General features: G+C 37.0%; 1 protein-coding gene across 3 annotated transcripts in view; it reads left to right on the top strand.

Moving 5' to 3' along the window:
* LOC135217769 (opioid-binding protein/cell adhesion molecule-like) overlaps positions 1-25,374 on the top strand; it is a 169,073-nt gene extending 143,699 nt beyond the window's left edge. For all 3 annotated transcript variants that reach the window (XM_064253795.1, XM_064253794.1, XM_064253793.1), the window contains 4 exons: positions 17,739-17,900; positions 20,312-20,446; positions 20,727-20,943; positions 24,217-25,374. In XM_064253795.1, coding sequence (XP_064109865.1) covers positions 17,739-17,900; positions 20,312-20,446; positions 20,727-20,943; positions 24,217-24,335 — 633 coding nt within the window. In that variant the 3' untranslated portion in view covers positions 24,336-25,374. The remainder of the gene's footprint in view (positions 1-17,738; positions 17,901-20,311; positions 20,447-20,726; positions 20,944-24,216) is intronic.
* The last annotated feature ends 290 nt before the right edge of the window (positions 25,375-25,664 follow it).

Raw genomic sequence — 25,664 nt, 5'->3', positions numbered from 1 at the left:
AATGTACAGAATTCAGCAATTTTACAAAAGAAAACATCAGTAATATCTGTCAGTACTAGTGTATAATCAAAATAATTAGCTACCGGTACCAGTTACCTGTTTAAAAAAATCATTAAATAATACATGATTAGCATTTGCATAAAAGAATAATAATTGAATTAGATTTTCCTTGAATCCTTGAATCAGATTTAACGCTCCCTTAGGTACACCTCCCCCCCACTTATTAATTTTCGTTGGGGGATTATTAAACATTTTGATATTATTATTCGACTCCAATCATGAGTTTGTAATGAAGTGCCCACATCAGTTGCGGATTGCATTTGCAGTTTCATCGCAGGAAAATAATATTTTATTCATTCATTTACCGTTTGTCTTAATATTACCCAATTCAGAAATTATACGGGAACCAATTAAGTGTCAGTAACACATAAACTTTATTCGAAGGAATGAGAGTTTTGAAAATAAACGTTATTAGATCATCTTTACGTGCGAAGAAATGGAATGAGGTTAATTAGCACTAAATGCTTGCAAAATTATGGCTTTAAATGCAAGGTAATGAACCCTCTAACAGTAAATTAATTTAATATTGCAGTAACTGAACAAGTGAAAATATTTCTTTGGCACAATCGGCACAACGTTTAATCTATATATATATATAATAGAAAAAATGAAAAAATGTTTGTTTGTTTGTTTGTATGAATGCTATACAAATCCACATTTCTTGACTGATTTTAATGAGATTTTAAATATAAGTCAATATCAAACCGGGAAAGGTCATGGTGAAAACAGAATTAGAATTGGACCATTGGTTTGGGTAAAGGAGGATGCCCATGTAGGAAGGGGGTGAAATGTAAAAATTACCGAAAACAACAGATCGCTGAGAAGAATAGCAACACTCCTGATGTCTTTTAAATCAAAGTTGAGCCCCAACAGGGAGGAAGTGAGAAGGGACTGGGAAGGGACTGACATGAAAGTTACAGAAAGTGACAGATATTAGTGTTTCATCCATAGTTTTTGAGGTCGCTGAGATGAACAGTGACACTCCCAATGACCTTTTAACCCTGGACAGGTATCGCTATTTCGCTACCCCGTTGGTTAAATGTAATGTGGGTCAACCTCGACCCGAGCGTCTAGAAAATTTTGCCAAAAAATCAGTAACTCATTTTTGTGTCTCATTATAGTTTCTAAAATTAGTTTAGTTTAGATAATACTATACTACTGAAGAGATATATTAATACCCATCTACAAATTTGATATATTTATTATAAATTTATTTAAGAATATATAACAAAAAAAATAATTTACAAAAATATTTATAAAAAATACAAAATAACTATATAAGAAAATAAATTGAGGGAATCCTGCCTAAAAAACTACAATTTACAAGTCTCCACAGCCAGAAAAGGTGTCGGGATCCCATAGAGGTCAAAATCTGAAAAGAGAAAAAAAAAAAAAGGTAAATATTTTTTGCCTCCAAAAAAAAACTGGCAAATTTTCACGAATTTTTTTTTGTCCTAAACCCTAAAGAATTAAGAAGTGGCTGATTTTTATACAGAATAAAGTCATATTATCCTAAAAACGTAATTATGTAAAAAAATATTTGGACAAAGATGATATTAGCTGTTATATCAGGGGCCCCCAAACCAAATCTAAAGTTCACTTTTTACCTGCTATTTTCACCATGAAAATTTCTTATAAAAATGGCTGGTAATACTACTATAAGATATGGTATTCATGCATGAAAATCTAACCAGAATATCACAAATTCTATAGAGAACAAGAATATATAGCGGTATGCAACTTACCTAATTGATATATACAGTAAATGGCTCCCCCACCCACGGACAAGTGCGACGGCAAAAAATTTGCCTGCTACCTGAAATGGAGGAGGAATGGAATGTAATTTTCAAGTGTATCTAGTTACCTAATTATGCGTAGATTTGCATAAGATATTATGGTAGATTGCTTGACGTTTCAACATTATTTTGCAATCATCAAAAAAAAAATCTGACCCATAAAACTTCCCCCTTACTACTAATGTATAGGTCATTTCTTGTTGACCTCCTTGTTTTACCATGAAAATTTCTTATAAAAATGTCTGTAACTACTATAAGATATGATATTTATGCTTATGAAAATCTACCAGAATATCACAAATTCTATAGAGAACAAGAATATATAGCGGTATGCAACTTACCTAATGGATATGTACAGTAAAATGGGGGCCCCGGGGGCCCCCACCCACGACAAGTGCGACGGCCAAATTTGTCTACCTGAAATGGAGGAATGGAGTGAAATTTTCAATGTTACTTAGCTATAATAATTATGCATTGATTTGCATAAAACTATTATGGTGGCTTGCTGGATGTTTGAAAAATTATTTTGCAGTCATCAAAAAGAAATATTTCGAAAAGGGAATATTTTAGAATATTTGGAAATATCGACAAAAATGAAAAACAAAATAAACTATTGCAGTATTTTAGGTAAAAAAAATGGATGATATATTTTGTAAGATTAAAATATTATAGCATTTATGCAAACAAGTTGTAAAAAAAGTTTCATGATGTAACTTTACCTACGTACGAGGCACACACTTCGGACACAAGACAGATTGATTGCTGTAGGAACACAAAAAAGGGCCCGTTTGCATCGCAAAACATGCTGTGTTCGTCTTTGTGGTCGTCTCTAGATGGGCAACTTCGGCAGCGACACGCTTGCGCAGCTTGACGTGGCCAAGGCAGGAAGATGTCCCTGCTAACGTGTCAGCCAAATGAAAAAAACGTAACTGCCATCAAAATCATCGCTTTCATATTGAGCAATGACTTCATGATTTCGGCCGTACTCAGACCTCTGCGTGCCCTAGAAGCCATGACTGAAAAAAAAGCAAAACATTAGAAATATGCACTCGAAAAAAAAATTAGAAAATGAGCACTGAAAAAAAATTAGAAATGAGCACTCGAAAAAAAATTAGAAATGAGCACTCATAAACGGATCAGCACAAACATTACCCCGGGCACGTACGCGATACAACACACCACCCCAACATAATTCCAGTAATAAATCAAAACTATCTAGCATGAACCTTGTTCTCTTCGCAATGTTTACCATATAACTTTGCTTAAAAAAAAAAAAAAAAAAAAAAAAAAAAACACACACACACACACACAGAAAGGGGCATTTCGAAAGGAAATGGATCAAATGTCAATATATGGGATCCCAGCCACTTCCAAGGTCGGTCACGCAGGTGTTTACGCACAACAAAAAAAGAGAGAGATAGAGAGAGATGTTTACGCACAACAAAAATAGAGAGAGAGAGAGAGAGATGTTTACGCACAACAAGAGAGAAGGAGAGAGAGAGAGAACTTACTTACTTACCAGCTTTCAGAGATGAGATGGAATTATTTATATCGCGAGAGGAGAGCGAGAGACGAGAGAGCGCTTTACTTACTATAGCTTTCAAAGATGAGATAGATTCATTTTTAGAGAGAGAGAGAGAGAGAGAAAGCAGAGAGAGAGAGAGAGAGAAATATGCGAAAACACTAAAAACAAAGGATGAGAGAGAGAAGAGAGAGAGGAGACCCACAAATATACGAACATGAAAACATAAAGGATCAAAGAGGCATTAGAGAGAGAGAGAGAGAGAGACGAGAGAGCGAGAGAGAGACCCAGAAAAATATGCGAAAACTACTGGATGAGAGGAGAGAGAGAGAGAGAGAGAGAGAGCGAGGAGAGAGACCCAGAAATATGTGAAACACTAAAACAAAGGAGAGAGAGAGAGACCCAACGAATATACGAAACTAATCAAAAAGGATCAAAGAGGAATGAGAGAGAGAGAGAGAGAGAGAGACAGAGAGAGAGAGGGGAGGGGCAAAACATTAGAAATGAGCACTCGGAAAAGAAGGTAAACAGAATCTTCGCATAGGCCAATGGCCCAGAGTACGTACGCGATGAAACAACGCGCCAACCTCCAACATATTCCACTATAAACATTTATACTAGCATGAACAAAAAACTATACTGACATGAACAACACTACTAGCATGAACATTTTTCAATTTCAATATGCTTCGTTTACCTAATAATTTTGCTTTTTTGCATAAAAACAAAGAAAAAAAACGGGCATTCAAAGACGCATGGATTATTGGCAATATGGCACCTCAGCCACTACCAAGGTCGCGCACACGTTTGCTACAAACAGCAATACGAAGTAAAACGTCTCCCGTACATGATTGCGCACATAGTAAAACATTTCCCAAATATAAAAAAACCTATACTATTAGCTCTATTATGCCACAGTCATACACGTATTGGTTGGCTACGTAATAACTTTGCTCTTCGCAAAAAAAAAAAAAAAACACAGATATTAGCACTTGAATGTGGAGTCCACCGTGACCATAAGGGCATATGTAAGTCGTAGGTAAGTGGCAGGCATTCAACAAAGGCATCATTTTATAGAAACATCATCCTCCGACATATTCCAACAGTACAAACTACGATGAAATGAACAATACTCAGTATCCGACATTTATCTAAAAAACTTTGCTTTTTGCAAAAACTTCAAAAAATGACACTCGAAAGAAATTAGACAATATTTCGCTATGTGACATCTCTGCCGCTCCCAGAGTTGCTCACGTGACCCATAAACATCCCGAAACAATTTACAATATAAAAAAATACACTAATTAGCTATTATGCACACAGTCGACATGAATTGGCTACATAAGAACTTGCTATTCGTAAAAACACAGAAATTGGGCACTACAAGGGTCACGTGACCTTGAGCGCATTTACGACGTGGATAATGCATTCACAAAGGCATTCATTTTATAAAAAACACAATCCTCCGAACCATATTCCAACAGTATTATAAAACACGATTAGAATGAATAATACTCAATATCTGATGTTTATCTAGAAACTTTGCTTTATGCAAAAAAATGCAAAAAAGAGGCACTCGAAGCAAATTGGACAATATGGCTGGTAGTATTGTGGCATCTCTGCCACTCGGTTTGTGGTGTGTTACTTAGATATAGGACCCAGCTTAGACTTTCCAAAACACAACAAAGTCACATGACTATACAGAGTGTTCATTGAGAAACTGTTATGTAATAACTTTTGATTTTCGATCACTAACTTTCTACTAAGATGTGGGTCGTCCTTGACCCTAGGTTGGTCCTCAGAAAAATAGGGATGCACTGAAGAGAGGGGCGTGGGACCGAACTGCTCACCATCAAACCTGGACAGTATACTAGACCGTCTGCAGGTCGATTAGTGACGATTACACCCACATTGGGACATGGGTGATAATTTATGGGAAAAAAAAAACATGTTTTTTGAAAACACTCCTTGGGTCGTGCAGGACCCACGATACTGTCCAGGGTTAAGTCCAAGTTCAGCCCTGATAGGAAAGGGGGTTGGGAAGAGGAATGACAAGTAAAAATAACCAAAAACAACAGATATTAAGTGTCTAATCCATAGTTTTTGAGGTTGCTGAGATGAATAGAGACACTCCCAAAGCCCCTTAAGTGCAAGTTTAGCCCGGTGGTGGTGGTGAAAAGGGGTGGGAAGGTGGTGAAATGTATAAATAACCAAAAAAATACAGATATAAGTGTCTAGTCTGTACCTTTCAAGGTTGCTGAGGTGAATAGAGATGCTCCCAAAGTCCTTCAAGTTCAAGTTAGACCCAATAGGAATGGGGGACGAAAAGTGATGAAATGTAAAGTATCAGAAAAGGTGGGTAATGTAAATGAAGTAATTACCTTAATAGGAATGGAAAAGAGAGAGAGAGAGAGAGAGAGAGAGAGAGAGAGAGCTTATCGGTTGTCATTCAGGGATCACCTGGGCAGCGCCGGGCTGGTCAGCTAGTGTTGTATAAAACCATCAATTATGAATGACAGCTCTCCAGTTGCTCATCAGATGTGGTAGAGTGAGGGTGTGTCCCATGGCCCCGGAAAGTGCTGCTAGATGCACGATCTATTGATAACTTTGACCTCAAATAAAATAAAAACTACTAAGGTTAGAGAGTTGCAATTTGGTTAGTTTGATGATTGGAGGATGGGTGATTAAAATACCAATTTGCAGCCATCTAGCCTTAGTAGTATTTTAAGATATGAGGCCAGATGGACGGACGGACAGATAGACAAAGCCGACATAATAGTTTTCTTTTACAGAAAACTAAAAGTCGCTCTTAGCAAACTGTAGCTATGTTGGAAGCTAGCTAAAGATGGAATCTGATTCTCGAGTGCCTTGAATTAATACTTAGGTTACTGCTCAAAATCCCATCACACTGATTCGCAACAATTCTTATTAAAAATTCAGAGTAGTAGTACAAGCTTGGCTTTTGCCAGCGGTCCGTTAATGGCCTGTGGGTTCTTGACCCCGATGGAAATCTCAGGAGGTCAGTTGATTCGGGCCTTTAGGGAATCCTCCTCTCCATTGGCTCTTGGCAGTAGATTATTGATGGCTTGTTGGTCACTTTCAGTGATCTATTTTCTTTAATGGTGGTGATGCGTCTATGCAACACTCCCCATCGAATTTTTCCTTTTGATGTTTTGGCTTCTAGAGCTTCTTCTTAGGTAGGTGATTGCTGATCGACTACAGCCTTTTACCCCTTCAACCAATCTTTCCTCGACTGCATTCTAAGTTGAGAGAGAAATACCAGCAGAGTCTACACGAATCTAAGAGAGAAAGGAGGGTGCCTATAGAACCGAGAGCCAGGTATTCCTTTACCAAAATATAACCCAGAGACAAAATGGAAGCCAAATGGGAAGGCATGGAAAGGCTTTGGACGGCTTTTAAGACTCTGTGATGAAAATCAATTCGCAGTTTTAGCATTTTTTTGGTGGAGCCAAGATCAGTTCAGGTACTAAATCTTTTGCAAGTAGACTCACAAACCAGGTAGTCACGTTGAATTTAAACATACAACCATTTGCTAAAACTAAGTTTGGATGCTGCAGACGCATGAATTACACATGAAACACAATATGAAGAATTTCTTGAGGTATCCGGGAAATAGGAGTTGGACACTGTATACAACAAACTAAAATATACTGCTGATTTTAAGTAAGGAATAAAAATGTACCTTAGAGATTAGAGCTGAAGCCAGAAGAGATTCTTTATGCGGTAGCAGAAGTGGAGAGGTGATTGCCTGCCATATTTGTTTACTGGCGAACTAAAAAAAAAAAAATAGTAACACCTTTAGTTTGGAAGAGAAAGAAACTATGACTCACATAACATTTATATATGACGAAATGATAAGAGTGGTGGTCAAAGAGAGTTCCCTTCTATTGGCAAATGAAAATATTTGCTAAATATGGGCCCATGGGTACATTGTCATCGTAGATTTATCAGAATAAAGTATTTTTCCAGCAAAGCTAAATTTAAAAGTTCTTTCGAAATCATTTCGTACTTAATGGCGCTGAAGATTATTCGTATACTTCAGTTATATTTCAATTTATATTGCCCTTAAAGGAAACTTCTTACTTCTTTGGTGAGCTATTTTTGCCATTAAAACACCTGTATACTGACGGCCAATTAAAATTTAATCCAAATAATGTATTTGAAAGATAAAACCATGTTCAATAAAAACAAGTAAAAACATAGACCGAAGTTTCCTCCAAAAAGTTTTATGTACAGCGTATAATGCTGTATGATAGTACCTACCAGCCACTTCCCGTGAAACTCTCTCGGCCGTGGTGGCCTCTGTTGCCGCGGTGCCAGATGCACGATTATGGTAAACTTTGTTTTCGTTTGTAATCCTACACTCTTCATTAACAAGGCGTGATCAAACCTCCAGCTTACTCAGGATGCGTGGAAGGTTTTCTCCTCAAGAATAAGTTGTAAACATCATATTCCTAACTTTAAACGTAGATTAAAACGTGCTGAAATCTACGGTCACATAGAGCCTTGTTTTACCAACAAAAATTGAAATAACTACCCTACATTTTATGAGAAATAATTTTTTCCGTTCAACATACACATTCATTTATTTCTGAAATTTGCATTCTAATAAACAAATCATAATTATGCTATCCTAAAATTCTTGTGTGTTTAACTCAATGCAAAACACCATTTACAGATCTTTTTAGGCTCCTCCATAGACCTTTTTAACCCGACCCCAACAGGAACAAGAACAAAAACAACAACAACAAGAGAGTAGTTTGTAGGCTTACTCCCCTAGTAAGGGAAAATGGATAGAAACGCGAAAGACCCTTTCTACTGAAATCTAGATTGGTTAGAATAATAGCACCTTTGCCCTTCTCAGGTTAAGTGATTTTGGAACTGGTAACTTTGCATAACACTATGGATTCGTTTAACTGGTTCCTTATTAAATATATGTCCCGAAGAGGGACGGGTAAAGCATTGCTGTTTTTCCTTCAACAAACTCAACATACTGTAGATCACATTAATTAGCATCTTGTAGTTCACGTTCAAGATAATTGAATGGTTGTGCCTCTGAATGGGTTTCCAACCTTTTCCTCCACATGTACCCTTTCTGGTACTTGTAGTATCAGTAATGTACCCCCTTCACTTTGTATAACGTGGAAACCAACTCGGAGAAACTGTCCAGAGGGGAAGTAAGTACATAACTCCTCTGACCTGACCAATAATATTGTAAACATAAAGAATTTCATACAAAAATAAAGACATTTTTAAAAAAATACTTATTTATCTCTGGGTATGCAGTCAATGTTCAAGGTTATGGTACAGAGCTGCAAAAACAAAATGCATTATTATTACATTAGCTGCAAAGGTAGTCAATGAAATGGTAGAAACTGTTTTTCATTGAGTATCCTAGTTGGCCGAGGAGCAGCTTTTGCTAAAGCACATCGAAGGTTGGTATCTACCATTCATTCGAGTGCCATGGGGAGCTCGTACCCCCTGACAGACCCTTGGCGTAACCCCTGGGGTACGCGAACCCCAGGTTGAAAACCCCTACTGTGTAGTGTTACCAAGATGCTTCAGGCTCCAGCTTCCTCTTATTCAGTGACTGTTTGTGTACTTGAGTCCTGAAGAGACCTCAGTAGACTGACCAGTCACAATTTATGCATTTATTCACTCGTCAAGTGAATCGAATACCCATCTCCTCTTCGGCTGAGAATAACCATAAACACGTTCGCGGCGCTGACGATTAACAGCACACATAATTTACATTCGGAAGATAAACAGCAACGCCTCGCAGATGAATATGGAAATGAGCACGAAAATGTATATGTCTACCTGGAATGAGGCCGTAGCCGCTTCTCATTATCGGGGCCAGAGAATAGATTAAGCCTAAGTGTCCCGCGGAATAGACAAGGCCCTCGGACACAACCAAATTTATAGTGCCATGAGGAGGGTTCTGCTGAAGGGAGCGGACGCACGGGGTTTATTTCAGGTACGCCCCCTCCCCCCCCACACACAAAAATGGTTATCGATAAAGGTTCAATGTGATACACGAATGTTCTATATTTTCAGCGTTACTAATCCTCATAATTGCAAAAAGATTCTATTTTATTGCAATGTTAACAGTACTTACAAAACACGTAGCTTTGGCTCAACCGAGTTTTCTGCAAAGCGTATAATCAAGTCCACCTGGAATAGATCTATCTTTTGGTGGTCTCGGTATATTGTTGTGAAAGCTTTAACCACGATCCGGTGGCCTGTCCAAAATCTTTGTCAGGCGCACCATTATGGCGAAATTTAGCCTTGAATAAAAGCAAAACTACTGAGGCTAGATGAGTTCAGTTTGGTACGTGTGATGATTGGAGGGTGGATGATCAATGTACCGATTTGCAGCCCTCTAGCCTCAGTAGATTTTAAGATCTGAGGGAGGACGGTCAGACAAAGAGCCATCTCATTAGTTTTCTTTTAAAGCTAAAAAAAATGTAATGCCAGTATTGCATGTCACTACATGTTACCAACGACAAAAGTGTCGTTTCGTGTCACGAATATCTTATAGAAAGAGTGGATATTTGAAGAGAGATATACAATTTTCAAATACAAATACACGCCTATAGCTTTTGCCGTCCTCCGTAGATGACTACATCGTGGTGAAGCATTTCCTTTTCTTAATTAAAACGTTTAAGAAATTTCTGATTATTGAAATCTCAGAGAATGGATGATACCATTAAGGACATAATTATTCTGTTCATGAAGGATGGGGCACCGCACAGGGGACGAACATGGGGGACCACAGCATATTTTCCAATTTGGGAGTCAAATCTTCATACAGACGAGGATGGGGCAAAGACTTTCGACCTTTTCAACTTCAATGAATAAAGCAATTATATATATATAATTATATATATAACTTATATATATATATATATAATATATATATATCATATATACATAATATATATATATATTATGATATATATATATATATATATATACATATAATTTTTTCTAGGATTTCAAAGGGGAGCAAGTGGCCCCTCCTTTTGCCTGTACGTGCGGACGCCCATGAGGACGATGAAATACTATTCTCTCATGGAAAGACATTGTTTGTGATGTATATATACTTAATAATTCAGAAGACTTTGTTATGGTTTCTCGAATATGCAAATTAGAGAGGGAATGATTTATCTTTCGCTCACTGTCTGGAGGCATTTCAAGGACCTAAGGAGAGGTCCTCTTGTTTGGGTTAATGAAGGTGATTTGTTTCACGCGGACACATGTTTATGTGTGTATATTATCCCTAGGCAGGGAATTGGAAATAGTTAGCTCCTTCGTTTAGATTTGATTGATCGTCAGCCTGCACGGGCTTTTGCCCAGACCTTGGTAAGGTATTAAAGGGAATAAGACGCCAGGTCGTCGACTTCTGAAACTACCCAAACACAATGGACGCAATATCAGTAGAGTTTTCGAGAATTGTTGCCATTGGTATCAGATGCCATAATAGGTCTACGTGCCATGTCAGCAGTATTTGCTATTGAAACTAATGAGGTCACCTTTCCCGGATTAATTACCATATTTAGAATAAAACTAGAGTTTAATATTCTTAGATTCGCAATTTAACTCCCTCCTTCGATATCTGTATCGTTGGTAAGAGCAATTTCAGTTAACTGGAAATCTCGACACCTGGACATAGCTTGTTTCATCATGAGGAGAGAGACACTGTAGCAAACAGCTGGAAAAACCTCCCTGACGAGATGTCCTCAAGGAATTCTGTAATATTTCCTTAAGGGACTCTAGAATATTTCCTCAAGGAGCTCTGGAATATTGACTCTTGGAGTCTCTCTAATATTCTACTACTACTGCTGGTAATAATAACACCGTCGTCATATTCTTGGGCAAAAGGAAAACGTGATAAACAATGCGAAAGTAACTGGATGTACATCGACCTCTTCCAGGCACATCTCCCACCCCGCCAAAAAAAAAAAAGGCAAGAACAAGAACAATTAAAAGAAAGAAAAAATCCTCCATAAGTGATCAATTAGCGATCCTTCGAGAAGACAGAGCGTGCCTCGTCAAAGCAGCGAGAGGCGCTGACACAAACCTCGCTATTGTTGTCGAAACAAAGACGGAGGTTTGTGGAGGGGGTGGGTGGGTGGGTTTTGGGGTGGGGATGAGGGGAAGAGGAGGCAGGCTCCTAACCCTCCGTAAGCCTACCCCGCTCCCAGGAGCCAGCAGTACCTCCTCAAAATGTGCAGTCTTGGGTGATTTCGAGAGTGAACGGGAAGCAGCCAATAGGTCTAGCGCAGCGAAGTCCAACGAGAAATCAGGTAGGAAAGTTGAAAGCTTAATAGAAAAGTATTTTCCAGGCGTATTATTACAGCCCTCGGTTATCATTTGGTAAGTCCGTGACTTGCTCCCTGCTTAAACCTCCTCCAGTCCGGTTTGCTGTAGGTAGGTGTCAGAGTCTGCTGGCGTTATGCAAGTAGGGTGGGTCTAGCAATCTCATCTCTTACGACTTGCTGATGATCACAAGGTTGTATTCCATTTTGAAATAGTTTCTCCAAAGAAGGAAATGGTATCTACAATATATATATATTATATATATATATATATATAATAATATATATATATCTATATATATAAAGATGTTGATGCTTGCTTATGCTTGCTGGATCTTGTCAGTGCTTCCTCCCAGGGGGACAAACAGGTTTGCAGGAGGAGGGTTGATATCTCCCCTACCCTCTCGTTCCCCTACCTACCCCGCCCCCACCTGAGGCGGACAAACTGGTTTGCAGGAGGAGGTTGGATGTCTTCCCTACCCTCTGGATCCACTTGGATATATATATATATATATATATATAATATATATATATATATATATCTGTACATATATACATACATAATGTATATATATATATATATATATAATATATATATTATATATATATATAATTTCCAATTCTCATTGCAAATGGCTAATTTCCAATTCTCATTAGCTTTTCCCAGTGATCTCATTTAAACATATCGAAGCTTTTGGAATATTCAAAGCAGTAACTGCCCGTAATCACGGCTTCACAGTCGTAGCCATAACAAGGCTTTAAAGAATTGCAAATAACAGTCGCACAATCGGTTGAATTCTCATAAAATGAAGATGGATTTTATCGCAGGAAGGTTTTGCAATTTAATACGTGCCTGAATGACAGCCGTTACAATTTTAAAACATTCTTTGGATTACTAAATAATTATTTTGTACAACCCTCCCTCTATTGTCGTAAAACATATAACGTTTATGTTCATACAAGGTACTTGGGATGAATGTAATTCTTTTACGTTATGCCACCCTCCACTGTCGCATAACATATAACATTTACCTTTATACAAAGTACTTCGTATTAATATTACTCCGTAAAGGGCTTTACACTTGCCACTGACAATTTACAGCTTCTACTTCCTTGCTTCTCTTTTGTTTCTTGTTTTGATGGATCCGAGTGAAGGTAACAATATATATATATATATATATATATATATATATATATTATGTATTATATATATATATATATATATATATATATATATATATATATATATATATATATATATATATATATATATATATATATATATATATATATATATATATATATATATATATATATATATATATATATATATATATATATATATATATATATATATATAATATTGTTACCTTCACTCGGATCCATCACAAGAAACAAAAGAGAAGCAAGGAAGTAGAAGCTGTGAATTGTCAGTGGCAAGTGTAAAGCCCTTTATGGAGTAATATTAATACGTATAGAATACTTTTTTATATATATATATAATATATATATATATATATATATAATATATATATGAATGTCTTTTTACTGTAATATAACAGTGTGATACGATATAAAAGACCCATAAACACTATTTTAACGTTGCAACCATATATTTCGAGCACTTCCTTCTGTGCTCTACTCTTATAAGACATCCTATGTCCCTACTCTTCCAGTGATCAGGAGCACAGAGGGAAGTGCTCGAAATATATGGTTGCAAAGTTAAAATAGTGGTTAATGGGCATTTTCTCTATCAATCTATCTATCTATCAGGACTCTATATCTATCTATCTATCTATCTATCTATCTTAGCATATATAAAATATATATATATTTAGATTATATATAATATATATATTATAATATATATAAATATATTATATATACTTTTATCGCACCAATAAAATGTATATTCAAATGAAATTCTTTCATATTATATCACAAACTCGAATTACAGAATAACAATGTACGTAGGTGTTTAAAAACATCCCGTTCACTGAGAAATTTAAATACTCCCCCCTTGGAGACACCGAGGCACGCGATGAGATGAGAGAGAGAGAGAGAGAGAGAGAGAGAGAGAGAGACTTTTCATGGAACGTTATCGCAAGGTTCACTGATGCAGCAAAGTCTTCCATGGAATCGTTTGAGATTATCTATGACATTCGCATCAATAGAGGGTGGGGGGGGGGGGGGGGGGGGGGAAACTAGTTTCATAGCATTGATGTGAAATTCCCTTAGATCCCTTCTGTGATTTCTTAAAAAGCGGAATAAGGAAATGAGCGGTCCTGGGATATGGAATTATATTCCATCTGGTTCGTTACAACATCTCCAGATCGCCTTCTCTTCCGGAACCGTTTTATCTTGGGAAAAGAAGAAGAAAATGATAAGGATTTCCCAGTATATGTTGTGGCAAATTACATGCAAGGAATTGTCATTAGTTGATATATTAGGGACGGAAACCCTTTTGATTCGCAGATCTTCAATGCTCGAACATTATTCATATTCGTCGTATTGTAAAGTCAGTATGATGATAAAATATAGTCCCTTAGAGTCGTATTTTACTATTTTAATGAAAGAATTTTCAAGGTGTTATGCATAACATAATGAGAAATCTTCAAGGTGTTATGCATAACATAATAAGAAAAATCCAAAGGTGTTATGCGTAACGTGATGAGAAAATTTCAAGGTGTTATGCATAACATAATGAGAAAATTTCAAGGTGTTATCCATAACGTAATGAGAAAATTTCAAGGTGTTATCCATAATTTAATGGGAAAATTTCAAGTGATCCAACGTAATGAGAAAATTTCAAGTTATCCATAACATAATGAGAAAATTTCAAGGTGTTATCCATAACGTAATGAGAAAATTTCAAGGTGTTATGCATAAACATAATGAGAAATTTCAAGGGTGTTATCCATAACGTAATGAGAAAACAAAAATTTCCAAGGTGTTATCGTAACATAATGAGAAAATTTCAAGGTGTTATCCATAACGTAATGAGAAAATTTCAAGGTGTTATCCGTAACATAATGAGAAAATTTCAAGGTGTTATCCATAACGTAATGAGAAAATTTCAAGGTGTTATGCATAACATAATGAGAAAATTTCAAGGTGTTATCCATAACATAATGAGAAAATTTCAAGGTGTTATGCATAACATAATGAGAAAATTTCAAGGTGTTATGCATAACATAATGAGAAAATTTCAAGGTGTTATCCATAACGTAATGAGAAAATTTCAAGGTGTTATGCATAACATAATGAGAGAGGAATATGCAGATTAAGATAAAATAAGAGACATGACAAATGCGCAAATGATAAATATCACTGACTCCACCAGACTTCACCAGTATCTGAGAAAAGCAGTGCTATTGAAATAAGTCCTAAAGAGAAATAAATTGAGTTCAAAACCTTTCCGAGTATTTTCCAGATTGTATTTTCAAGTGCATTAGTGGCTTAAAAGAAACGGCAATATGTCTTGCGCATATTTTCACTCATTGCTGCCGATGATGTCTGCTAGAATCACGTATAGTCAGCCATTTTCAGGTGTCTATGTCTCTTTCATAAAGTCTACCAATTCTCATTTCCTAAACTTTATGAGAAATGGCAAAACTGAGCTTAGTCTGAAAAATATGGGAGATCGATCTTGAAAAGTAATCAATCATGTTAAAAAATGCAATCGGGTTTTCTATACAGCTTATAATCAAGGCCACTGAAAACTGGTCTCTCTTTCGTAGGTCTCGGTATAATGCTGTATGAGCCGCAGCACGTGAAACTTTCCACCGGCAGTGGTGGCTTGTGTTGTAGCGCTGTCAGAAACATGATCATGGCTAACTTCCATCTTAAATAAAAACAAAAACTACTGAGGCTAGAAGTCTGTAATTTGGTATGTTTGATGATTGGAGGGTGGATGATCAACATGCCAATTTGCAGCCCTCTAGCCTCAGTAGTTTTTAAGATCTGAAGCCGGACAGAAAATTGCGGACAGAAAATTGAGGACGGACAGACAGAGCCGACACAATAGTTAAAAAGTGCCTCATATCGTTAGGACAGGTTCTGCTGGATTTCAGTGAAGGTTTCAAATTATTGGCGTTTCTGATATCAAAGAATTTCAAAGAAATTGGTATCATGTCTCGCATCACGAAATGTACTGTTCAACAATGACCATGAGGCAGTTGCTATAATCATTATCATTATTATGATTAGGCTGCATCATCATGATTATAACGCACACCATGCTTTCAAGGGCAAGACTTTGACTGCACGCCAGGGCGAGACTTGATAAAATGATGAGTGAGAACTGAAAGGGAGCTTAAGAAATCTATGATATGCTGCTGGCTCGTAAAGCATAAATAATGGATTCCTATTCTGTCGATTGGCCAAGCATTAGGTTCTCAGGTTTTTTATTTTTTTTTTTTTTTTTATTTTGCAATAGTTACGGACGCTACCTACTGTATACGTACGTCAGATTCCTTTTGGCCCAGCGGCACTGCTCTCTCTCTCTCTCTCTCTCTCTCTCTCTCTCTCTCTCTCTCTCTATTAACCATGAGAATCGTAAGGGAATATGTCGTACAATCTTGCACGAAGTAAAAAAAGAATGGTTTAAGAGTTTTTCCTCTCATAGCCCTTACCAAATGAAAATTCATAGCGAAAATTATGATACATTATCGTTGCTACAAATTACATTTATTCAGGCAGAGAGCAGAAAGCAGTCTGACTACAGAAATACCATATAATAATCTTTGACTGGATACAATTATGTACATTAACAGACAATAACAAAATACGAAACGTCTAAGGAAAAAGTTCCCTCGTGTCTTTTTCAGGTACCAGTTAGTTTTGTTGAAGTGATCTCCATTTATGAAATTGTGCTTATAATAAGAAACTGCAGAAATGAAGGTGTTCACCTCATTGTTGTTCACGAACTGAGGCATCAGAAAAATTTTCTTTTTAAATCATTTTTCTATGCGGATTATAATTACTACCGCACCTGACCTGACTAGCCTGCTTTTATTCCAAAGTGTATGTGGTGGTTATTTTTATATCAGAATTTTCAGTCATATGACAAAAGACTCATACTGGTCTTCGTCATAGTTTAAAAATAATATATAAACTTCGTTTTCTATTTATTTCTCTTGGATTACTGGGATTTAGAAGTCTTGTGTAAGATTTCAACAAGTTTTCTGTACAACTTATAATGCTATATAAAACGCTCAGCCATGACCCATGAAATTTTCAGCCGGCCGTGGCGGCCTGTGTCGTTATGTTACCAGACGCATGATCATGGTTTTCTTTAACCTTAATAAAAAAGAAAAAAAACTACCGAGGGTAAAGGGCTGCAATATGGTATGTTTGATGACTGGAGTGTGTATGATCAACATACCAATTTGCAGCCCTCTAGCCTCAGCAGTTTTAAAGATCTGAGGGCGGACAGGAAAAGTGCGGACGGACAAACAAATAGCCATCTCGATTGTTTTCATTTACAGAAAACTAAAATAGGAAAATCTAGGACGTGGTCTTATTTCTCTTTCTTCACAAGAAGCCATGTCAAATTTCTTAAATACTTTCATTTTCTTGTTAGGTATCGTGGCTTAAAAACAATTATGTAACTAATAACTTTTAAAATTTTATTACATTTTTCCATCATTTTGAATATTGGGATTTAGATGTCAAATATAACAAAAATTCATAGCATGTCTTGAAATTCATCCCATTTCTCCGTCTTCTCAAGTGTTGTGTTTCAGAGGCCATTGAAGATATTTAAATTCTTAATGTTTAGTAGCTCTCTCATTAGGCATCGTGTTTCAGCGCCCATCTAAACAGAACATCTAAAACAAGTTTCATAATGGAATCCTCTCTTCTTCTTCTCAGGTATCGTGGTTTAGAAGCCATATACGACATTTGAATTCTTAATGCTTTGTACCTCTTTTCTTAGGCATCGTGGCTCGACATCCATCTAAACAGAATATCTAGAACAAGTTTCGTAACTGAATTCTTCTCTATTCTTCTCCTCAGGTCTCGTGGTTCAGAAGGCGAGACTGGCACATCCTCACGACGGGAATTTTCACTTACACGAATGACGAGAGATTCTCCGTTCTGCACCCGGAGGACTCCAATGACTGGACCTTGCAAATCAAGTATACCACCAGAAGGGACAATGGAACTTACGAATGTCAGGTGAGACTCACATTATCGCTCTCTGTTCTGTCTCCTTATCGCTTTTGTTCTGTCTCCTTATCGCTTTTGTTCGATCCCCTTTTGCTTCGTGTGGTACTGGGATGCTTCTGTTTGGAGAATATCTGTGTTCCACTTATTCTCTCCGTATATCTGTCATGTTTCATTCCCCTTATACTTTGATAGCATCAGTTTGTCTCTTAGAAAAAAGAATTGACATGAAAAAAGGAGTGAAATTACTCAGCTAAAATATAAAGATTTTATTCTTGATTGATCAAATCACCACCACCTTTCGTGAAGAAATCGATTTAATATAACAATGTGAAATAAGAAACCAAACTTATGATATATTTTCCATGACCCATATCTTTACTGATGACATTTTTTTCTTCTTTCTACATTCGTAATGGAATCTGTTTCTTCATAGGTATAAAGGTTATATTAAATGAAAAAGAGTTAGAGAATTCTCTGCGGGAAACATTCTGGCCATTTATAGGGTATTTAGCTGACAGATCCTGTCCTTGTTTGAACGCAATAGAAATGTTTACCGTTTATGCATGGTATTTCTTTGAATGAAAACGAGCGTATTGTGAAACACCGAAAAACTTAGGAATTTAAAGCTAAAAGGATATTTAGACCATGAACTTGAATTTGCTAAGCAAACAAGGTTAAAGGAAAATCACGATTTTCACTGGAAATGGCTTAATTAGAGCGAATTATATTAGTTGAATCAACTCAGCCGTATGATTACGGCAGCTGCAAAAAATTACCATTATGATGATTTTCCGTTATTGGACAAGATAATGAAGTTCATTGCTATTAGTGTTTCTGTGTTTGCAGAAATGTTTTTACACATTCTATATACGTATATAAATGTCCCTTAATATCCAATTCACTCTATCTTGGCATTGATATATTTTCATATATGTTAACCGAGGGGGAATTTTTTAGCTGATAATAATTTCGTCCTCTCGTGGGTTCGAACCAGCGCCCAGCGGACAGAGGAGAAATCAGGACTTCAGTGATAATATCGACTCGGCCAACAAGTGAGGTATAAATGGATACCGAATCCGACCTTACAAATCATTGTCGAACTCAGGTATTTGTAGTTACTTGAGTCGATATCCAACCGCGTCTCGCCATCTTAACCAAGTCGAACGTTTGCCTCACGCAGCCATATTATGAATTTTTACCACATCATCCTGATTCAAATACATCCATTAAGGTACATATATACATGTTTGGTTCTACGGCATGAAGACCCTAATCTGGAAAGCAGACACACACAAGTAAAGACAAAACAAAGACCGATGACGTATTCAAACTTTAATGGCCGAACCATGGGCGACCCTCATTATATATATACCTATAAAACCTTATCTATGTCACAAGTAATTCTAAATTACTCAGCATTTGAGCTTAAGTTCTGATATATCCAAATGGAACGAAAAAATATCATTCATGAATCATTATCATTGATACAACCAATTTCAACTGCTAGTTTTAATCATTTATTCGTATATCTGATTTCATATCCTGCGGAATTTTGAGTCCTTAATCGCATTACAAAGTTCTCATGAATTCTAATCATTTCTTGCGGCGGAATATACAGGAATTATTGAAATAAATTGTCCGGTAACGTCTTTCAAAGTTTTCTTGGCAGTCGTTGCATTTCTGATATTAATTTTGAGATCAGAAGATATTGTCAAAGCTCTTTGTTTTATATATATATATATATATATATATATATATATATATATATATATATATAAAAATATATATATTATATATGAGTCTCATCAAGAAAAATCCTTTCATATCAAATTCGCTCTACCTCGCAATTCATATATTTTCATATATGTTAAACCGAAGGGAATTTTTCAGTTGGTAAGAAATATCGTCGGCTCATGGGCGCGAACCATGGAGCCAAGAATTCAGGACGTACAGTGAAGCTCTTTACCCACAAGGGTATCACGAGAGCCTGAATTCTTGGTTTAGTGGTTCACGCCCATGAGCCGACGAATTCCTTATCAACTAAAAAATTCCCCTTCGGTTAACGTATATGAAAATATATTAATTCCAAGGTAGAGTGAGTTAGATATTAAAGGACATTTGTAGCTTGATGCATATATGAATATATGTAACGGAGAATAAAGGTGTAAGCCAGGAAGGAAAGTGAAACACTGGAGTAGCTGCAAGATCTTTCGACTCAACGTCCTTTACTTAGCAGTCTGAACCTTTATTTATGCATTTATCACGTTCCAAACTATCGTGATTCAGTTATACATAACGGAGAATACATATAAATCGGTTTCCCCGGCTGTTATAGGAACGAGTAGGAAACCATTCAAAAATATTCCATTGTCTAAGGAAAGGATAAAATAGACTGAACTACTTGATCCATCTCCTTGCAGCTGGCCACAGGCACCGGCATCATATCGCAGTTCGTGAACTTGCACGTCGTGGTACCTCAAGCCTACATTCTCGGGAGCAAAGAGTACCACGTCCAGCTGGGGTCGACGATCAAACTCGTCTGCGTCATCAAGCAGGTAAGAAGGAAACAGTTGCACTCTGAGTTGATTGAGCCACTGGAATGATACGTGTTTAGACGCATAATATTTCGTGACTCCTTTTGACGGATTTTAGAAGTCTCGTGGGGCCACTGGAATGAATTGCTAATAAAGTTGCACTTGGAGTTGATTGAGCCACTGGAATGATACGTGTTTAGACGCATATATTTCGTGACTCCTTTTGACGGTTTTTAGAAGTCTCGTGGGGGCCACTGGAATGAATTACTAATAATAATTGTGGATTCTTCCTACCTGCCAGAGCCCGACGCCGCCCCAGTACGTGTTTTGGTATCACAACGAGCGAATGATCAACTACGACAACCGACGAGGAGGGATAAACGTTTCCACAGAAACGGGACCCAAAAAGACGCAGTCGTACCTCACCATCACAGACGCCCACTACGACGACTCCGGAAACTACACCTGCTCTGCATCCAACACGCAACCTGCAGCCACAAACGTCTTCGTGTCTTATGGTAAGGAGGAGAGTGAACTGAGGAGAAGTTAACTTTTCCTGTCATAGTTTTTTGTGTTGCATTGCATGCCATCGTGGTCTCCAGCCAAGTGAGTCGTTTTCAGAGATGCAGTCTGTAGGTTGGGCAAGCTAGTACTAACCGGATGCAAATAGCCTTGGCACAAAGGGGGCCTTCAGCCACTGTGAGTCTAAAGGTTGGGCAACCTAGTACTTGATGCCAATAGCCTTGCCACCAACCTGATGCCAATAGCCTTGGCATCAAGGGGGTCTTCAGACACTGTGAGTCTGTAGGTTGGGAAACCTAGTACCTGATGCCAATAGCCTTGGCACCAAGGGTATGAGATTGAAGATAGGTGAGGGAAAAATTGGTAATTTTTGCTTTTTTCAACGAGGAATCATATTAAGTCAGGAAACAGAAGGAGTAAAGAAAATGATAAAGTTCAGCAATGACTTGAGGACACTGAAGCCGGAGCTAATAAGTCTAATAAAACAGTTGCCAAGGTATCTTAATTAACACGTCCGAACCAAAGCCACGTATTACTCCTTTCCAATGAGCACAGTTGATATGGGAAGTGGCACTCTGACAAGCTGAACGAAATAATAAGAGTAGACAGTGAGCAGTGATTAATCAGACCAATTACCTTTGATTCAATCCTGTCAGAATCAAAAAAGCTCAGACAACCTAAATTCCTGTACTGATCTCTGACATAATGGAAGCTCGAGACCTCCGGACAAAGTTTCAAACATGCAAAAAAAAAAAATAAAGATAAAAAATGAAGCTTTTAATTCTGGAATGGAGAAAGATCATGAAAACTCTGTTCTACAGCTGCGATTTTTTTTAAAGCGAATTCAAATATATAAACCTTTTAGTTCTTCCAAGACTGGTTTATCAGAAACTGGAAGGATGAATCCCCTTTTCTGCAAACAAGCTCGCAGTCTCTCTCTCTCTCTCTCTCTCTCTCTCTCTCTCTGTCTTGTATATATAGTATATGTGAATACATATGATATGATTATTACAGTACATTTGTATATATATATATCTATATATATATATAATATATTATATATATATATATAAATATATATAATAAGTATACACACACACACACACACACACACACACATATATATATATATATATATATATATATATAATATTGATTATATATATATATATATATACATATATATATATAATTATATATGTGTGTGTGTGTGTGTGTGTGTGTTAAGATATATATGAAATTACTTTTAAGTTATCCATCCATTTAATAGAGAATTAATTTTAAAGTAATATATATATATATATATATATATATATATATATATATATATATATATATATATATATATATATGCATTATATAATCAATGTATTCACACATACTGTCTACACAAGAGAGAGAGAGAGAGAAAGAGTGAGACTATCTTGGAGGCCATAAATATGATCATGTCACTGCGCCCTGTGTCAGATAGGCTCTCAGGACTAGATCTAATTAATGAAAAAACAGAAAAAGCAGATGATGTGCAAACATCGCAGGTTGTGCTGGTCACTGGGAAACCCCTGAGTAGGTGAAGAATTGGATTAAAAATATATATTTTTAAATTGTTATCATTTTTACCAGGCTTCCTGCCTCAGCATAAGTGGAATGTAGTCTCTCGTGTAAGAGTGACGCATCTCTGGTAAGCTGAAATTCTTTTAAGGAGAACCATTTGTTTTACCTACAATATTAAAGATAATAATACATGAACGTAGTACGATTAGGTATGAACATATTTATGAATGTTAATTTAATTGCAAGTGGAATCAGCTATCTGAGAACCCTACGAAAACATTTACTGAGTTCTGACTGATATTTGACCCTAACCTTTTGCGGTGTGCAGGAAATACAGATGTGTCCTTACAATTGAAGACGTTAAGCCCAACCAATAGTCAGTAAATAACCTTTTCCGTCCCCTCGCCTCCGGTCTCTCTCTCTCTCTCTCTCTCGTGGCTCTCTCTTTTCTGTCATGTCTGGTTGCATGATTCATGTCTGCTTTTCTTTGACTTGGATGTCATTCACCTTTAAATTAAACATGAGCCTTCCAACTATAAGGTTTAGAATCTCTCTCTCTCTCTCTCACTGCAGCTATCAGTCTTGCGTTAGCCTCTCTTTCTCTGTGTGTGTGTGTTGTACTAAATGTTAAGTGCGCTCTCTCTTCTCTCTCTCTCTTCTCTGCGTCCCTCACACCACACTGTATTCATACTAAAAATGTAACTTCCACTTGTGCTCTCTCTCTCTCTTCTCTCTTCTCTCTCTCTCGTCTCTCCCTCTTGTAATACATGTTAAGTTGCGCCGCTCTCTCTCTCTCGTTCCTCGGGCTCTCTCTACTCACATTGCCAATGTTAAATCCTATAAGCTCTCTACTCCCTCTTCTCGTCTATCTCATCTTCTCACTGCACTCGACTACCAATAATACTCTTAACTCTCTTTCTCCTCCTCTATCTCTTCTGGACTTAACATGAGTGCGGCTCTCTCTCTTCCTCCCTCTCTCTCATGTGATTCATATTAAAATATGAAGTAATGTAGTTCTCTCTTTCTCTCATCTCATTCTCTCTCTGTACTTTACATGTTAAGTGCGCTAGCTCTCTCTTCTCTCCTCTCGCTTTCTCGTGTACATTCACATGGTTAACAGGGGCGCTTCGTCTCTCTTTTCTACTCACATTGCAATGTTAATTCTATAAAGCTCTCGTCTCTCTCTCTCTCTCTCTCTCTCTCTCTCTGTACTGCTCATAAATATATTCTTGAAGCTCTCTCTCACTCTCTCTCTTTCCACATGCAATATTAATCTACAGGCTCTCTCTCTCTCCACGATTTAGACCACGAGTCATTATTGCCTGCTGACTCTGATGGCTAAGAAAAGATATCGCGCCACAATCTTCTATTCCCATTATTCTATCACCCCAACCTTCCTCATATAATTCTTAGATACCTTTAATCCTTAGTAGTTTAGTGAATGTCCTCTGTCTCTTTATACTCGTGATCATTCAGTATCGTAGTTTAAGGTTTTCCTAATTGATTACAGGCACTATGTAAACTCTTCTGTAATCTCACGGGGCAGTATGTTGGTACTCTTTGAGATTTGTTTAGAGAGATGAAAACTCCATGGCTACGCTTTTACCTGTAACTTATCCAATATACATCCCTTACCTTTCACGACACGGCCACCAGTTCTTATCTTTTCGTATATATTCGACTTGTGAATGACATGGCTGTTTCTTTTCTCATTGCAGGCGATAAAATGGCAGCAATACAGAGGCGGAAGGCGGCAGCTGGGGCCAGTTCTTTGTTCCCGCTCTGCAACTTGTGGATGAGTTCGGTCCTAGCGCTGGGCTTCCTCGGCCTCAGATGATATGCTTGGCCGATCACAGCAGCGGTTCCTTACTAGCGGACGGCCGAAAGGCCTCTCTCTATATATATATCCCTCTCTCCCTCTTCAGAAAGGGAATCTGCTGAAGTGGCTAGTGGGCAGTTTTCTGTCACGCTGCTGCCAGAACACGGTGATTTCTGAAGACTCGTTGCTACACGCCGACTTTCGGATAGAAAAAAATAAACAAGAATTCTATTTTAAAAGAGGAACTTGCGTTTGGTCTACAAGTGCGAGCATTTTCTATTTATGTATAAAAGAGTAACATTGATATAGACGCAATCTGTTGGTGGGTGAGCTAGAAGGAAAGACGCAGCAGACGGAAGTAAGAGCCGTTGGCCAAGCATAGTACGACTACTCGTCAGCTCTTTGGCTGTGTGTACGCTGACAAGCTGACACTTCTAACAGTTTCCATCCAATTTCGTTATAAGATATATCGCTATAGATCGGGGCGCAAACTGAATCGACGCTCCCGACGGAGAAAAGACGAAAGCAAAATGCGTCATGTGTTATAGTAGTTCCCAAAGATGTGTTTTTACGAAATGTGATAAAAACGAATCGCTTCGTACTGCCTCCGCGAACAGAGATATTCTGGAGGTGGAAAATGGAAAATGGTTGTGTGAAGAAGTCCTGTGTACCTCCGAATTCAATGCGGTCAAAGTGACAGTAAAAGGACAGACAGCTGTGCTATGTTATCAGTGTCAATGTTACCGGTGAGCGAAAGAATAGGCAGCGAAGACAGAAATACATAAAAACAGGATAAAGATGGGGTTCCCTTCATAGCGAAAAAAAAGTGTGTTGTGAGTGAGGAATATATTAATGTCACTGAAAATCACTGCATCGCAATGTAGAGCAGTCTTTGATCAATAGACAGGTATATTGTTTGTTTCTGTACGAGAGTTGTCAACTTCATGTCTGTAATACATTCCACGATTGTAAATATGCAACTGGGAATAATATACTTTCTATAATTGAAGGCAGAGGGTGCACATGAATAAGCAAACAAAAGATTATATATATATATATATATTATATATATATATATATATATATATATATATATATATAATATATGTATATTATATATTTAAGTTATATTAACTAAATTAATTATTATATATAATATAATATAATACTAATATATATAATATATATATTATTAAAATATTATATATATATATATATATATATATAAATAATATATATATATGCATGTATGCATGGGCGCGTAAAAGAGAATTTGACCATATACAAATATATATTTCTTTGATTTTTCATTTCCATCTTTCTTCTGTTGTCGAACCAGAGAAAAAT

Source organism: Macrobrachium nipponense, chromosome 7, assembly GCF_015104395.2.
Source record: "Macrobrachium nipponense isolate FS-2020 chromosome 7, ASM1510439v2, whole genome shotgun sequence".
Taxonomy (NCBI): Eukaryota; Metazoa; Arthropoda; class Malacostraca; order Decapoda; family Palaemonidae; genus Macrobrachium; species Macrobrachium nipponense.
Note: the sequence above shows the minus strand (reverse complement) of the source record. Positions and strands in the feature narration are given on the sequence as shown.